Raw genomic sequence first — 16787 nt, 5'->3', positions numbered from 1 at the left:
AGATCCAATCCACCTGAGAAGGAGCGAAGGTGAACCCCAAGAGACTCATACCACGCAGTGTACGTCTTCCATGTATGATAGTAGATCTTCCTAGACACAGATTTCCTAGCTTTTAACGGCGTAGGAATCACAGATTCAAACAAACTTCCATCCTTCAGTGCCTGGCATTCAACAGCCAAGCCCTTAAAGCCAGCAACTGTAAATCAGGTTGGAAGATCGGTCCTAGGGACAGCAGATCTTCCCTGAGAGGAAGTCCCCAAGGAGCATCAGTGGCCAGGCATTCCAGATCGACATACCAAGACCGGCGAGGCCAGTCTGGAGCCACTAGAATGACCGGAATTCCCTTCTGCCTAAATCCTGCACAGGAGTCGTGGCAGAAGTTTGAGAGGGCTGGAACGAATCAGTCAGCCCATCTTAGAATGCTGGCTACTTGCCGAGCCACCAGGACACTTCTTGTGCCCCCTTGGTGGTTGACATAGATCGCGGCCGTGGCATTGTCCGAAAGAATTCGAACCAGACGCCCCTGGAGACAATTGTCCAATGAGCCAAAGTCTGATCGCTCCGAGTTCCAGTACATTAATTGTCAGTCTGGGCTCTGCCAGAGTCCAGACCCCCTGAGCACGTCTGTGCGGAAGACGCCTCCCCACCTGGACAGGCTGGCATCCATTGAGACAACTGCCCAGTACAGGGGGAGAAGAATTTTCCCTGTCGAAGCGCCGGAGAGCGAAGCCACCACTAGAGACCGTGGATCTTGTGTGAAACTGTGCAAACAGGCTGCCTCGAGGATGAATTAGGAACACCACAACCATGTGAACGGACTCCATGCAGAACTTTTGTACTTGCACAAAGCAGCTTAGCGCCTTGAGGTCCAGAATTAGACGTATGTTGTCTTCCTTCCTGGGGACTGTAAATAAGTTTGAGTAAAAACCCCTGAAAAGGTTCCCAAGTCGGAACCGGAAAACAATCACCCCTTGAAGTAACAAGTCTTGCACTGGCCCACAGAGACCCCGGAAACGATCTGGGGACAAGTGCAGGTTGGAAGGGAAAAAATCCGGATGACAAGATCGAACTATCTCGTAGCCAGACCAAATAACTTCCTGGACCCACTTGATATGCACCAGGGAGGTCCATGGATCCGAAAACCAGCAAAGATGTCCCGACGGATGAAGGTGCCCCTTCATGAGGAGGCAGCCTTGTCCACAGGTATGGAAAAGCCCGCTCATGGCTTGCCAGACCAGGTCCTCTTGGAACCTCTGTTGGGAGGCCCTGACTTTTGATCCCTTGTGTTGAGACCCTGGGAGACGAAGAGGCAGCTTAGGAGCCAAGGAGAATGGCACACGTCTACGACGGGGCTCCTTGCCCTTGTTAGCCTGTGGAAGAAGCGTACTCTTCCCCCCCCCCCCCCGAGACACTTAATGTCAACCAGGGAAGCTTCAAACAGGTGATCCCCTACAAGAGGGAGATCAGATAAGGCCTTCTTAGAAGTCTAAGTCTGCAGACCAGCATTTCAGCCAGACAATACGCCGAAGGATCACCGCTGATACAGACAGTCTAGAAATCAAAGGAGCCGCATCCAAAGAGGCATCACAGACAAACTGTAGCCCCTGGACCAACCTGTCCCCCAGCTCCGCAAAGACAGGGGGAGACTGTTCTCCCTTCAGGTCCCGGCGTAAAAGCTTAGCCCACTCGGTCAGGGTTTGCGACACCAGGGCAATAATAAATACCGGACTAATTGCCGAACCAGCCACAGCGCACATATGGACCGTTCACCTTTAACGCACTAAAACCTCATAAGAATACCGTGAGCAAAAAAACGCCTAGTAACCACTGAGTTTTGGACAACCCCACTGTTTTATGACAAGTTGTCAAGGTAAGCGGAAGGAGGAACACCCTCGCCGCTTAAGAGGGCTTGTGGGTGCCAAAAGGAACCGGTGCATCCAACGCGGCACCAGCTGCAAACTCCATTTTTAAAGTTTCACACACTGACACAAAGTGCATTCACCAGCACCTATTTAAGGGCGGCTAGAGGAGCAGAGGAATCATCCTCACTATCTGAGCACTCAGGATGCGTGGACGCAGACCCAGTAGGGTCGCTGAATAATGAGCTCACCCCGCAAACATAATCAGAGAAGGTTGCTGACTGCAACCCCGCAAGGGGACGCTGGCCAAGGGTCCACAAATAGACCACCTTTTGGACCCTGCAAAAAAAAAAAAAAGGGGGGGTTGCCCTCCATAGGGGACATAACAGGACTTAGCCTGGCAGAAGCCAAAAGGAAGAGTGGGGCCTTCAGCTACACGCACTGGGGCCACCCCCCAACAGCGACGCCTGACTGGGCCGCATGGCCTAGTAGGCCGCAGCATAAATTTTTGAGGGCGCCCAGCCATCAGGACGCGAGCCCCAGCAGAGCCGACCACTCAGGGGCAGTGGAGGGAAGACGGATGCCCAAATGAGAGGCAGTGGCTTCAGCCACGCTCACAGGGGCCGCATCTAATAGTTTCCAAGTAGTAGGCTGCAAAGCTGTGGTGGTCCAACCATCCCAGGGAAGGGCCAATGTCCACCCCAGAACCTTCAAGGGTTAGTGGGGGGACAGCTACTTACCACACCAGGCACAGGGTGGGCACCGCTCCAGACAGGACACCATTCCATCGTAATGTGGGTGCTGTCGGCCAGGAGGAAATGCTGAAACTCAGGCCGAAGCCAGTTCGTATGTGTCCTCGCGAGACGATTAACTCACAAGTCAGCCCCCGTCCAGTTGGGCTATGTCGCGGCCGACCTAGCGCGGAGCTGCGGTCTGCACAGGCTCGCTGGCTGGACTGGGGGGACCCTAAGGATCTATTTTATCTAGATCGTTGCCCAGTCCGGCACTTGATTGTAGTTCTCACAGGATTAAAATAATAAAAAGGAGGGAAAAAATTCAATGTACTGTAAAATGAAAAAATTGCAAGGACCAAAGTTTCAAGCAAGGAACTAGGTCCTTGCTTCTGACCAGGAAGAAAAAAAACTGAGTGCCTACGGCTGAGAGTGGGTGTATACCCCCTGGGACTGCCCATAGGCGTAGTCAAGCTTTTTCTTTCCTAGTGTCCTACTCCTGTAGGGGGCAGTATAACCCAATGGTTAGGAAGAATCAGGAGCTGTGTCCGTCAATGAACGAAAAAAAATCTTTTTGATCAGCACACTAGTTCTGGTAACTCAAACAACTAATATTAAAAATGGAATGGCTTCCCAGTTCATTTCTCAACCCAGTTTGTTAGAGGGAAAGTTTAGTGTAGTTTCAGCAAACAAATATTGTGAATACTACAGGAGAACATTCACACTGTTGCATTACTGCTCTTAATTTTTCTGCTGTATTACATACAAATGTGCAGATTAGCCACCCGAAGTTGTGCATTCTATTACAATCTCTTGGCTTCCGGACTTAATAACTACTGAAATATTAGCAGCAGGAGTGCATTGATTTTAATGAAATGGCTGAATCCCAGATTTCTATTGGCATATGGATTTCTCCATATATGGCATTGCAAGGGATATTAGGATTTTTAGTTTACCTGTTAAAGTGGTTGTAAAAGCACAAGTTTTTTTTACCTTCATGCATTCTATGCATAAAAATTAAAAACCTTCTGAGTGCCCCAGCCCCCTTAACACTTACCTGAGCCCCCTCTCAAACCTTGCCTCTCCGGGGACTCACACTCCTGATCGGCTTTTGGTAGATTTCTGTCAATCACAGCCTGTAAGTCAATCAGGAAATGAAGGGGGCCGGGCCAGGCCGAGCCACCGCACTGTGTGTGAAAGGAGAACACATGTTTGGGTGCACCCAGAGCAAACTGCTTGCTCTGGGGGCACCCGGCTGGAGGGAGGGGCCAGGAGCGCCAACATGGTATCCAAGAAAAGGAGGATACGGGCTGATCTGTGCAAAACCATTGCAGAGAGCAGGTAAGAATAACGTTTTTTTATTTTAGAAAAAAAAGACTTTAGTATTGCTTTAACTCCTTTTCATAGTATTATTGCTTGAACTCCTTTTCTTAGAGTACATCACAGGATTCAGTTCATATTCATGAGGCCTGACCCCTCCCAGTTCGGGCTAAGCCTTTCGTTTTGTAGCAAGCAATTCGCAAGACAGATAGAGGGGGAGGGAACTCTGTGCCCTGTGATGTACTCCAAGAAAAAGATTTTACACGTAAACCAAAATAACTAATTTCCTAAATTGTACATCACAGGACACACAGGAGTTTAGATTTACGACTACTTGGGATGTCCCAAATCCTTGAACTTGAAGGGTGGGCAACACAGCAACAAGGCCAAACATGACCAAGACACAAAAAAGGGGGAACCCCACTACAATGCCACCTGCAAACCTACCACTCAAAACAGAGTACGTAGAGGCGTGAACTTCTACCTGTTAACGCTTGGTAAACATGTGAAAAGAAGAACAGGTAGCAGCCTTACAAACTTGGAACAACAGAAGCTTGATGGTGCTGAAGCCCAGGAAGCACCAACACTCTTGGTGGCATGGGCCTTAACAGGAAAAAGCAGGAACCTTACTCTGGATGCCATAAGCTGGAGAAGTGAGCTGCAGAATACATCTGTAAATACTGGATCAGCCTGACCCTTACAAAGGGCCCTCAGGCTGTCAAAATGAAGATGTAGACCTCAGATAAACCTGAAAAGCACCTTTTCCTTAGGATGCTCAAAAGTAGGACAAGGTATCAAGCCCCCAACATCATCTTATCCTGGTGAAAAACGAGAAAAGTATCCTTGCAGGAAAGCACAGCCAACTCTGAGACCCTGTGAGCCAAGGTAATGGTCTATAAAAAACTACCTTGAGTGTATGGAATGACAAGGATGTCTCCGAGGTTCAAAAGAAGTCTGCTAAACAGACAAAAACAAGTTAAGATACCATGAAGACAAAGGATGGCAAACAAGTCAAACAATCAGGGAAACAACCTGCACAAAAGCTTTGCACAAGGAATGAGACACTATAGGTGTCTAAAACAGAATGGCAATAGCCTTGAGGTCTGTAGGAATTAGAATCAGAAACACCCATGCCCCTCATGACTAACACCCATAGCAAGCTGCTTTCTGTGGGGGCACTCGACAGCTGGGAGGGGCCAAGAGAGCAGGCGAGTGGTCTGAGAAGAGGAGGATCCAGGCTGCTCTGTGCAAACCACTGCACTGAGCAGCTAAATATAATGTTTGTTTGTTTTTTTTCTTCTTAAGAAAAAAAAAATAGACTTGAGTATCACTTGAAGTGTTAAGAGGTGTTTGCTATACTGGAAATATGTTCCTATTACTGTAATATTTATATCAATGCCAGGAAGTATAGACCTGCTATACTCCAGAACTGTGACAGTCGTACACTGGCAATGCAATGTCGCTTTTCTGCCATTCCCCTTGCCCTTCCCCTTGCCCATTCATAGAAAACAAATGTTCTTCGATTAGGCAAGATAAAAGAAACAGACAAGCTAAATATCTGAGAGCCTGATTCTCGCATAGCCTCATAGCCACTCTAACTGTGCTTCTGTACCTCAACACTTAACTTATATTTAAACTGCAGATACACCAGGACTGCGTTCCTGTGCAATTCAGGCTTGAACTGTCCCTAACTGCTGTGGTTACTGGGCTTTTCACAACCAACATTGCACTTGAGAAGGCATTGAGGTTTGTTTGTATCCTTCTAAAACAAGTCCGTTATGTTTTACACTAAATTTTAACGTTGATACTCCAACCAAACAGCTGAATACTGAAAAAAACAAACAAAAAAAACATACATCTTTACCGTTTTACCTCTCTAAGGCTTTATAATTCTGGTCAGCTAATCTTATGTTTTACATGTCTTTTCCACACTGCACAGGCAGCAAGTGACACACTTATTCGCTGGTTCAGCATTGTAGCTCCTTTTCACCTTTCCACCTGCTGCCTGATTATTACAATCAGCATCATAATCTATGTGAGAGAAGTTGACCCAGGAAACACTAATGGCAAACCAGAAGTAGCAGAGAGGTCTTCCTGATTGGCAGATGTGTGCTTAAAGCAAAAATGACTGACCAAAGTTGCAAATAATTGGCAGGTACATCAGTAAACCTATGTATATGAATTTAGCGCTCTCTTTAAGTCTGCATAAATAATACCTTACTTTTCCAGTGGAACAAAAAAAAGCCAAAAAAATCTTCCTGTATAGGAAATAAAGGCATTACCTTCACTATAAGTGTTAAAGTCATTTAACTCCAGGGAACCATACATGCCAGAAAAATGCCCATCACGTGTTGAATTCCAATTGATGAAGCTGAAACAAAGAAAGTAGTTACATTTAACCACTTCAATACAGTGCACTTTCACCCCCTTCCTTGCCAGGCCAATTTTCAGCTTTCAGTGCTGTCGCATTTTGAATGACAATTGCGCGGTCATGCAACACTGTACCCATATTAAACTTTTATCACTTTTTTTTTCCACAGAAAAAACTCACTTATGGTGGTATTTCATCACCACTTCACCACTAGGTTTTTTTTATTTTTTGCTCAACAAATAAAAATAGACCGAAAATTTTGAAAAAAGTTTTGGTTATAAAATTTTGTTAATAGGTACGTTTTCTCCTTCATTGACAGGCAATGATGAGCCTGCACTGACGGGCACTGATATGCAGCACTGATATGGAAGCATTGAGAGGCATTACTGATGGTCACTGACTGACATCCCTGGTAAGCACTAATTGGCATCCCTGGTGGGTCTGCACAAACAACTGATGCGCTGATTATTAGCACAGACAACCACCCCCACCCCCCACCGTCAGGGAAGCCACTGATCAGCTCTTCTCTACCTGCGCCCCTGTGCAAATAGAGGAAAAGCCGATAAATGGCACTTGGTTACGATGCGATTGGACACAGCTGATCACACAGTAAAGAGTATATATCATAGGCTCTTTACCGAGATTGGAGATGCAGTGTGTTAGAGCGACACACCACAACATCGACTGCTGCGCTGCGCCCCCTTTGGGGCGCACGCGAGTGGCTTTTCCTGCTGGATGCCATATGACACCCAGTCAGGATAACTGGCCGTCAATTCTGCTATAGGCCAGGCGGGATGTGGTTAAATAGGACCTTTTTACCCCGAAGATCAAATGAGCAAATTAACACTTTTAGGAAAAGTGAAAAAATAAAAATCTGGTGTAATTCATTCTGGGATTCCAACCCCTTCCAAGCCAATATCTGTTGATTTGCTTACTAACTACACATTAAAGCAATTTTAATACTACTGTATACTCTCTAGTCACCAAGCATTATATTGTCAGATAATCTACGTTGGGAGATTGGCAACCTACTCCACATTGAGGCTTAGTTTACATATACGTGGGTCCGGTTTCGGTGCAGAGTCCAGGGCTGTTTCTATTGATCGGTTCAACTGTGATTCAGGTGCAAATTTGACACTAAATCGCACCTGAACTGGAATGAAAAACGCACAGGACCTTCTTTTAGTACACACCACAACCGGCCTACACACCACAACCCTCTATTTAAAGCCGGTCTGGTTCACATGTTATGTGAATCAGATGCGGTTCAAAACGCATCTAATTTGCATATATGTGAATCAAGCCTAAAGTCTAGTACACATGGGCACTGGAAAAGGTCTGCCGACTGCCTCCTGATCAACGCTGACCAGAGTAGAGCGTCCCCCTGTCAGAAAACAATAGAACAGCAGGGTAGAATGCTGTACAAACATTGAATTGAGCCGTCAGGTTTTTTCATTCACCCCAAACGACTGGTGTGTCAAATTGTGCATTAGAAAACCAGCACACTAGTGAACAACAGCACACTGTACACCTCAGATAAACCATAATTACTGATTTCTAAGGTCTGATTGTTAAACAGTTTGCTTCGCACATAGCAATCAGGTTTTTCAATGCTTGTGTTCACAATTTAGGGAGGAGGCAATAGAAACAGTTCATTCTTCAGAAACATACATCACATTAAGAAAACAAATATACAGTTCAATTCATCACCTTTGTAGCTACGTAAACTTTTGCAATTAAAGGATTTAGAAAAAATGTCCCCTTTTTCAGGCATTGAATAGCCCTTTGTTACTCTCAGGAAAAAGAACACTAACACAAGAAAACATGGGCAATACTGGATACCTACTAAGGATGACATGTACCTGTTCTGTACTGGTGGAGGATCCTGTGCAACACATGTCACTGTGTTCTCAAGATTGTAGTTGAGATCATTGGTTAGGCACACAGACTGTGCAGGCCATACATCTTCCTGCCCATATAGACCTACAAAGACAGAGATAGAGAAGGTAAGAATCAGCCAAAACTCATGAGAATCTGAGTGCCGATTCACACATATGCGATGCGGGAACCCTGTGAATTCACTGCGGGTTCTGGTGCGGACCAAAAACTGATTTTTGACTTACCGTAAAATCCTTTTCTCTTAGGTTCATTGACAGACGCAGTTCTCTGATTCATATCAGTAGGGTTATACTGCCGCCTACAGGAGTAGGACACTAGGCAGGAAAACGTTCTGGCTACGCCTATGGGCAGTCCCGGAGGGTACACCCTCTCTCTTCCTGCATAGGATGTCAGTTTTGTATCAAAGCAGCGTCAGAAAGTGACATCAACCCAACTCAAAATAGAGGGGCGGGTACTGCATCCGTCAATGAACTTAAGAGAAAAGGATTTTACGGTAAGTGAAAAATCCAGTTTTCTCCATCGTTCATTGATGGACGCAGTTCTCTCTGATTCATATCAGTAGGGACGTCCCAAAGCAGTGCCATAAAATGAGGGGTGGGAACAGCAGAAAAGAACAAGTCCTCAAGGCCAAAAACAGCCAACCAGGCAACATAGGACTCATCAGAACAAAAGATGAGGCCCATCTGAAAACAAACAGTAAACACCCTCAAGGAAGGGCAAAAGCCCTCCAAACAGAAGCCAGCAAAAAACCTTGCGGCCAAAAAGAGGCATCTGCAGATGCCAGCACATCCACCTCAAAACGTAGTAAAGGTGTGAACAAACGACCAGGTAGTCGTCTTACAACCTGAAGCACAGATGCCTGTATGGCAAAAAGCCCAGGAAGCACTAGGCGCCCAAGTAGAAAGCACCGAAACAGGGAAAGGTAGGACCTCACCCATAAATAAAGAAGCTTGCACCACCAACTGTCCGATTCACCTGGAAATAGTTGCAGCAGACACAGGCCGCCCTGTCCTTGGGCCATCCGTGAGCAGAGAGCGAACCTGACTACGTGAAGACTCCGTAGTCCCCAAGTACCCCTCGATTGCCGAACTCCATCCAGAATATGCAGCGCACATTCTGTAGGATGAGGGGGCTCAGGACACAAGATGCCAACACAATGACCCCGTGCAAGTGAACACTAGAAACCACCTTCGGAGGGAAGGACAGATTCGGATGAAGTACCACCTGCCCCATGAACCAACAGTGTGCAGAGTGACAGCAACCAAGACCCCCTTGTACAATAAGGTAAGCAGGGGATACCCAGGATACTCGCAAAGGAGGTTCTGCAAGAACTGACTGCACCAACCAAGGTCCCCAGTTGGCGACGGAGGTCGCACCGGAAGAACCAAGTGTCGCACCCCCTGGAAAAAGTTACGCACCAGGGAACGGGCGGCCAACGGCCTGTGGAATAAAAATTATCAAAGCTGAAACCTGACCCTTGACAGTACTCAAGGCCAACTTTTGATTAATCCCCCCGTTGAAGGAAGCCAAGATCCGGCCACTGAGCAAGAGCGAGGGGGAGCCCCAGAAGACTCCCACCACGCAATACACGACTTTCTCATATGATGAAAAAAATCATCATAGAAGACGCTTCCCACGCTTTACGCAGGGTGGGAATCACCAAAGCAGACAACCTCCTGTCCTTTGACACCTGGCTTATCACAGCCAAGCCCGCAAGCCGTCGAACGTAAAGCCGGACGGGAGATCGGCCCCGGAGAGAAGAAAACCCAAGGAGCGTCAGCGGCAAGCCTGACCAGGTCAGCGTACCAAGCTCGGCGAGGCAAGTCCGGAGCCACGAGAATGACTGAAATCCTGCCGCCTTGATTCTGCGAAGGATTCTTGGCAGCAACAGGAGAGGAGGAAAGGCAGACAGCAGCTGGCACTGACCTCGGCCCATCCGCGAGCACTCTCGCACGACCATGCCAGCGTCAGCCTTGCACAGGTGACCACGCCAAACATCTCAGCATTGAACATGTTGAACCTAGCGAATGTTCTTGCCCATGACATAACCCATGAGGCCACCATTGCACCCGCCAGAGGGTCCCGGGAGCGAGCCACGACCTCTGCACTATCCTGTAGATGCGATGCCAACAGGCCCACGTCCGGAGTGCCCCCAAACGAAGGCACAAGTGCTGGAACGATTCCGGATGAAGGGACCATTGCCCTGCATCCAGGGCCAGTCGACTGAAGCAAACCGCCTACCAATTGTGTTGTTTCCCCCCTGGAAAGGGAACAGCGGATAGAGCCGGAAAAAGGTGCTCTGCCCAACGAAGAAACATCACTTCCAAGGCAGCAAGGACACTTATGGTGCCCCCATGGTGAATGACACAAGCCACGGTCGCGGCGTAGTAAATTGAAAGTGCACCGGACAGCTGCAGGTGCCCGATCCAGTGAACTAGACAAAGCTGGAACGCTCTCAGCCCCAGGACAATAAGTGGTAACCTGGATCCTCCAGGGACCATACTCCCGAAGCAGAAAACTTGCCGAGGACTCCTCCCCACCCGGACAAGCTTGCATCCGTGGTGACAATTGTGCAGTAGACGGGGAGGAAGGATTCCAGAGCAAGACTCCCCGGGCACCCGGCCCAGCCGGATCCGCAAGTCCAGAGAGTTTGGATTCCAGTCGCCTTTGAGAAGGAGTGCCTCCTGGGGATCCCCAGAGGGATTGAGCGAAAGGGACAGTCTTGAAAAACAACACCATCAGTGCCAGAACTCGCATGCAGGTCCAAAGAGAAGACCAAGTGCGGAACAGCAACAGTCGACCGCAGTCTAAAGTGCAAAGAGTTTTGACCCCGGAGGGAGAAACACCCTGACCGAGGAGAAGTCCAAAGTCAGACTGAGAAAATCCAGTCTCATGGAAAGGACCAGGGATGATTTCTGAAGGTCAGAACCCACCTGAACTCCAGCAGAGTTCCCACGGTGACAACCAACTTCGTTGTCAGCACCGTAGGGGACTCCAAACGGAGAAGCAGAGTGGCCAGGAAAATAGGGCCGATACGCCCCGCTGCCGCAACAGCGCCAGGACCAGAGCCAACACCATCGTGAAGACCCTAGCAGCATAAGCGAGACCAAACGCCACAAACCAAGAGATCCTTCCCCACTGCAAAAAACAGAGAACCCGTAGCTGTCAAGAACATAACGGGACGTGAAGGTAGGCAGCTTGATGTCTATGGAGGCCAGGAAGCCCCCTTATGTAGAGAAGCCACCCCTGTGCGAACCAATACCAACTTGAATTTGTGATCTGCACAGAACCAACAAAAGACCATTGGGTTCAGCTTGTTGAACCAGAGCCTGAACTGCCCCACAGAACGCCTGTAAGCGATCCGGAGACAGCCGCACATTGGAAGGGAAAAAACCGTACCGGAAATAACCGGATCTTGCAACTGGACCGCATGATCTCCTGAACCCAGTCAGCCTGGAATCCGGGCCAGCCGCAGGTCCTCGACACCCTAGATGGGAGAGGAAGCACCTTCAGGCCACGTAGGCCTTGTCAGCAGGTCTGGAAAAAACCAAACCAATGTACGCCAGACCAGGGTCGTCTGGAACCCATGCAGAAGTCTGGAAGGACTTCGCCACATCAACTGTCTCCGAGGGTCTAACAAACTGTTTGCGAACCGAAAGGGAGGAACCCCGACTGCGACAAAGGCCCTCATCCCAGACAGCCTATGTCATCCAGGGCAGTGCCAAACAGGCGATCCCCCTGAAAAGGGAGATCCATTAAGACCTTCTTGAAGTTTGATCCGCAGACTAACACTCTGGTCAAGTAGACTCCGGTCAACCACTGCCAAAAACGACAAGGTGTTATACAAGGGAGCCTCGACCAGTGCGGCATCGCAAACAAAATGCAGCCCCTGCACCAGCTGGTCCAACAGCTCCCCCAGAGCAAGAGGGACATGCCCCACACCAAATTGCGGTGTTGGGACTCCGCCCATAAGGCAGAGTCTGCGTGGCAAGGGCAAACGAACACTGTTCCCAGTGCAGCTATGCCAGGGAGCACAGAGCGCAGGCCACAGCCCGCGCCATCCTATCCCCCAAGTCCTTAAAGGACGGGGATTCCTCCACCGGAACAACGGTAGTCCCATTCAGCTAGAGACCGTACGTCCACCAAAGGTGGAAACAGTCTTCTGTACCAGAGACACCCCCAAAAGGGCAAGGGCTAACGGCCGCTTAGACACCCCAAAGGAACATCTCAGACGGTTCCACTCCTACATGAGCAGTCAACAAAACGAGCAGCTCCGGGTGGCATGTGAGTGCCAGATGCCACCTGCGTCCTAGGCGCAGCCGCCGCTGCAACCCCCAAATTGCAGGGTGCCACGCACCGAAAACAGCCAGTGCGTCCACCAGCGCCTGTCGCGGCAGGGGAGGTGGAAATGTCATCCTCATCATTCCAGGAGACAGGGCACGAGGTAACAGACCCGGCAGGGAGGCCCACGTCAGGCACACGCCTGCTGCGCCTGAGCCAGACTCAGACTCCGAGACATCAGAAGAGGCAGGGGTAGGTGGAGAAATGTTTTAGCGCACCTACCACCCCCCCCCCCCCCCGGGCCCAAATTCGTCCCGAACTGCCGAAAAGGCATAGACGGAAAGTGGAGATCCAGAAGGCCCTGCGGCCTCCGTGAGGGGGTCAGGTGGGAAAAAATGGCCTGCAGGGTCCATACTGAACCAGAGGAACCCACCAGCAACTTAAAATGAAAAAATTACTTTTTTTTGTAAATGGCCCCACAGCGCCCCCCAGAGGTCAGGCACGCACTAACGGACCCCCACAGAAAGGGAGAGACCACCCTCAAGACTCCTACCGGCCTTCACTGCAAAAAATCTCCAGCAAAATGGCCGAAAACGGGTGTACCAAGATGACCGCCTCCACAGAAGCAGACAGAGGCTACAACAAAATCGCGGTATTCAGGACCCCCCAAACTCCCATCCGCACCATCTACTTCAGAACCCCAGCAGCCCCCCCCCCCGCACGATCATTGAGCACCGCGGACAGCGCACACTACCCCGGACACCCAATGCGGCCTGCACACTAGGCCCCAGGCTCAGGTAGGCCCAAACAGTCCCCCACATGGGGGGGGGGTCTTGGTGGACAGGAGGGGGGTCACAATAGGACAGAGGGAAACGCAGGAGTGCGAGGGTCCGACCATCCCAGGGAGAGGGCCCGCGTCCACCCCAAAATCCGCCAGGGAAAGGGGGGGGGACATTTACTCACCATACCGGGAACACAGGCGGGCGCCATCTCTTGACAGGACCCCACGCCACCAGAGTAGGGGGCTGTCGGTCAAATAGGAACACTGCGACATCAGCCTAGACCCTGTCCCGTGCCTCCTGGCGAGACGTTTAACTCGCGGGGCCAGTCCCCGTCGAGTGGGACTATGTCGCGGCCGACCCAGCATGGAGCTAAGGCCTGCACGCGCTCGCTGGCCAGACTGGGGTGACCACTGGATATGGGGGTCCAGTCTGTCGCCCAGCCCGGCATAGTTGCTTGAAGATCTCACAGGAAAAAAGTTCCGGAGAAAAAAAGGCTAGCTAAAAAAATTCTACATAAAAAAATACTTTATATGCCAGGACCAGAGATCCCAGCAAGGAACTAGGTCCTTACTCCTGACTAGGCAGATTAAAAATGACATCCTATGCAGGAAGAGAGAGGGTGTACCCTCCGGGACTGCCCATAGGAACTTTTTCCTGCCTAGTGTCCTACTCCTGTAGGGGGCAGTATAACCCTACTGATATGAATCAGAGAGAACTGTGTCCGTCAATGAACGATAGAGAAAAAAGGGTCCTGCGCGACTTTGATCCGAATGCGATGCGAAGTAGGCCACACAATCTGTATGGCTGAATTCACAACGCACAGACATTGCATGCGATTTGCATAGCAGTGCGGTGTGAATCACATGCAATGTCTGACATCGCATATGTGTGAACCAGCACTGAAACCAATATTTTGCTGCAAATGTTACCCTACAATTATACACAGTGTACCATTATTTAGATTTTGAACACATAAATTATAAGATTTGTAATAGAGGCTAGCATTCTATAAATTAAATTAAAAAAATAAAAAAGATTAAAAAATTTGATTTGTAATCTTTCAACAGCAAGTTGGGGGGGGGGGGGGGGGGTTAGCAAATCAGTACAAACTACTAATTTAATTTTCCTCTAGAATAGCCTTCAACTTAGACTCTGTCAATAAAGCCACCAAAAGACAGTGTGTTACCCCCCCTCAAAATGGGATTTTTGACTTACTGTAAAATCCATTTCTCAGAGTTCATTGACAGACACAGTTTCTCCAATATTTAGAACCATAGGGCTGTATTGCCCCCTACAGGAGTAGGAAAGTAGGCAGAAAAAAGGCAGTCCTAGGTGGTATACTCCCCCTCTCTGCTATAGGTCTTCAGTTTTGTAACTAGCAGTGTCAGAAGTATTAGAACTCCATAGAGGGGGTAGGTGCTGTGCCCGTCAATAAACTCAGAGAAATTGATTTTACGGTAAGTCAAAAATCCCATTTTCTCTTTCGTTCATAGACGGACACAGTTTCTCCATTATTCAGAACCATAGGGACATCCTCAAGCAGTGCCAAGCATGAGGGGTGGGACAACAAAAAATCCCCAAGGCTAAACACAATAGCCAACCAGGTAAACGGGAGCTCAACAAAATACAACTGGAACCCAACCTGAATACACACCCCAAAAAAGGGAACAGACTCTCTAAACAGCAACCTGCTTTGCAGCCAAAGGAAGCATCCGCAGATGCCAACACATCCACTTTGTAGAAGTTAGTGAAAGTGTGCATCAACGACCAAGTGGCTGCCTTGTAAACTTGCGCCACTGACACTCGATGATGGAAGGCCCAAGAAGCACTAAGCGCCCGAGTAGAGTGCACCGTTAACAGGGAAAGGAGAAACTTGACCCTTGATAGAATAGGACTGAGTCACCATCTGTCTGATCCATCTGGAAATGGTTGCAGAAGAAGCAGATAGCCCATTTCTCGGCCCATCATGGACGAAGAACCACATTATCTTTGTGGACCACCAAATAGGGGGTACGACAAGATAACGCCGCCAGCTCTGACACCCTGGAAGAAGTGATAGCCACCAAAAAGGCCACCTTCTGGGACAATGTAAGCAGGGGAATCTCCCAAATATTTTCAAAGGGAAGCTTCTGGAGAACTGAAAGCATCAAGTTCAGGTCCCAAGGCAGTAGATGGGACCGCACCGGTGGAGTCAGATGTCGAACCCCTTAAATAAAAGTAGGCACCAGGGAGTGGGTGGCCATGGGTCGCTGAAAGAAGACCACCAAGGACGACACCTGGCCCGATAATACTCAAGGCCAATTTCTGCTCAACACCTTGTTGAAGAAAGGTCAGAATCCAAGCCACCGAGAAAGAATGAGGGTGAACTCAAATCGACTCACACCATGAAATGTACGCTTTCCACGTATGATGGTAGATCTTCCTAGAGAGAGACTTCCTAGCCTTCAGGAGTGGGAGAATCACTGACGCAGGCAAACCTCTATACTTCAGCACCTGGCTTTCAACAGTCAGGCCGTCAAAGCCACCGACTGTAAAGCAGGATGGAAGATCGATCCGTGGGACAGTAGATATCCCCTTAGAGGTAGTATCTAAGGGACGTCGGCGACCAGACCGATGCGGCCAGTCCGGGGCCACTAGAATGACCTGAATCCCTTCGGCCTCGATTCTGCACAAAAGCTGTGGCACAAAGCCGTGGCACAGAGGAAAGGCATAAATCAGACGATACTGGCCCAACGGGTCACTAGAGCGTTCGTTGCATCGGCCAGAGGATCCCGTGACCTTGCTACAAACCTCGGTACCTTTCTGTTCAGCCGGGACACCAACAGATCCACCTCGGGGTTGCCCCACCGGAGACCTATCTGCAAACACGTCTGGATGAAGGGACCACTCCCTTTGGTCCAACGCCTGCCGACTGAGATAGTCCGCCTGCCAGTTTTCCACTCCTGGAACGTGTATGGCGAAGAGGGCGGGAACGAAAATGTTCTGCCCACCGGAGAATGCCAGCTACTTCTAGGGCTGCCAACACACTCTTTGTTCCGCCCTGGTAAATGACATAAGCCACCGCCGTAGCATTGTTTGACTGAATCCTCACCGGAAGTCCTTCCTCGTCGCCAGAAGTTCCAAGACATTGATCGGTAGTCTGGACTCTTGTGTCCAACAACCCTGAGTGAAGCTCAGTCCCAGGACACCTCCCCACCTGGACAGACTGGCATCTGTGATGACCACTGTCCAATACAACGGGAGAAAGGATCTTCCCTGCCAAAGTGCTGGAGATCGAAGTTACCAGACCAGAGGCTCCCTGGTTTCCTGGTACAGCTGGATCAGACTGTCCAAAGACTTCAGACACTAGTCCCATTTCACCAGTATCTCCTTTTGAAGGGACCTCGTATGGAACTGTGCGAACAGAACCGCCTCGAAGGTAGATACCATCAGGCCCAGCGCCCGCATGCAAGTGTGGAAGGAGAACCATCTGCTGGACAGAAGGAGAAGAAGCGCAGTATTTAGCTTACAGGAGTTTGTCCAGAGGAAGGAACACTCTGGCTAG

The 16787-nt window shown here is 49.4% G+C and overlaps 1 protein-coding gene across 1 annotated transcript in view; it reads right to left on the bottom strand.

Annotated features, from left to right (window-relative positions):
- The window catches only part of TMEM131L (transmembrane 131 like), a 267525-nt gene that overhangs the window by 17943 nt on the left and 232795 nt on the right, over window positions 1-16787 (bottom strand). The window contains exons 32-33 of the mRNA XM_082263743.1: window positions 8144-8264; window positions 6193-6281 (exon numbers count right to left, since the gene is read on the bottom strand). Of these exons, the coding sequence (XP_082119869.1) occupies window positions 6193-6281; window positions 8144-8264 (210 nt within the window). The remainder of the gene's footprint in view (window positions 1-6192; window positions 6282-8143; window positions 8265-16787) is intronic.

This window comes from Pelophylax lessonae (genome assembly GCF_965119305.1).
Source record: "Pelophylax lessonae genome assembly, chromosome: 1".
Classification (NCBI taxonomy): Eukaryota; Metazoa; Chordata; class Amphibia; order Anura; family Ranidae; genus Pelophylax; species Pelophylax lessonae.
Note: the sequence above shows the minus strand (reverse complement) of the source record. Positions and strands in the feature narration are given on the sequence as shown.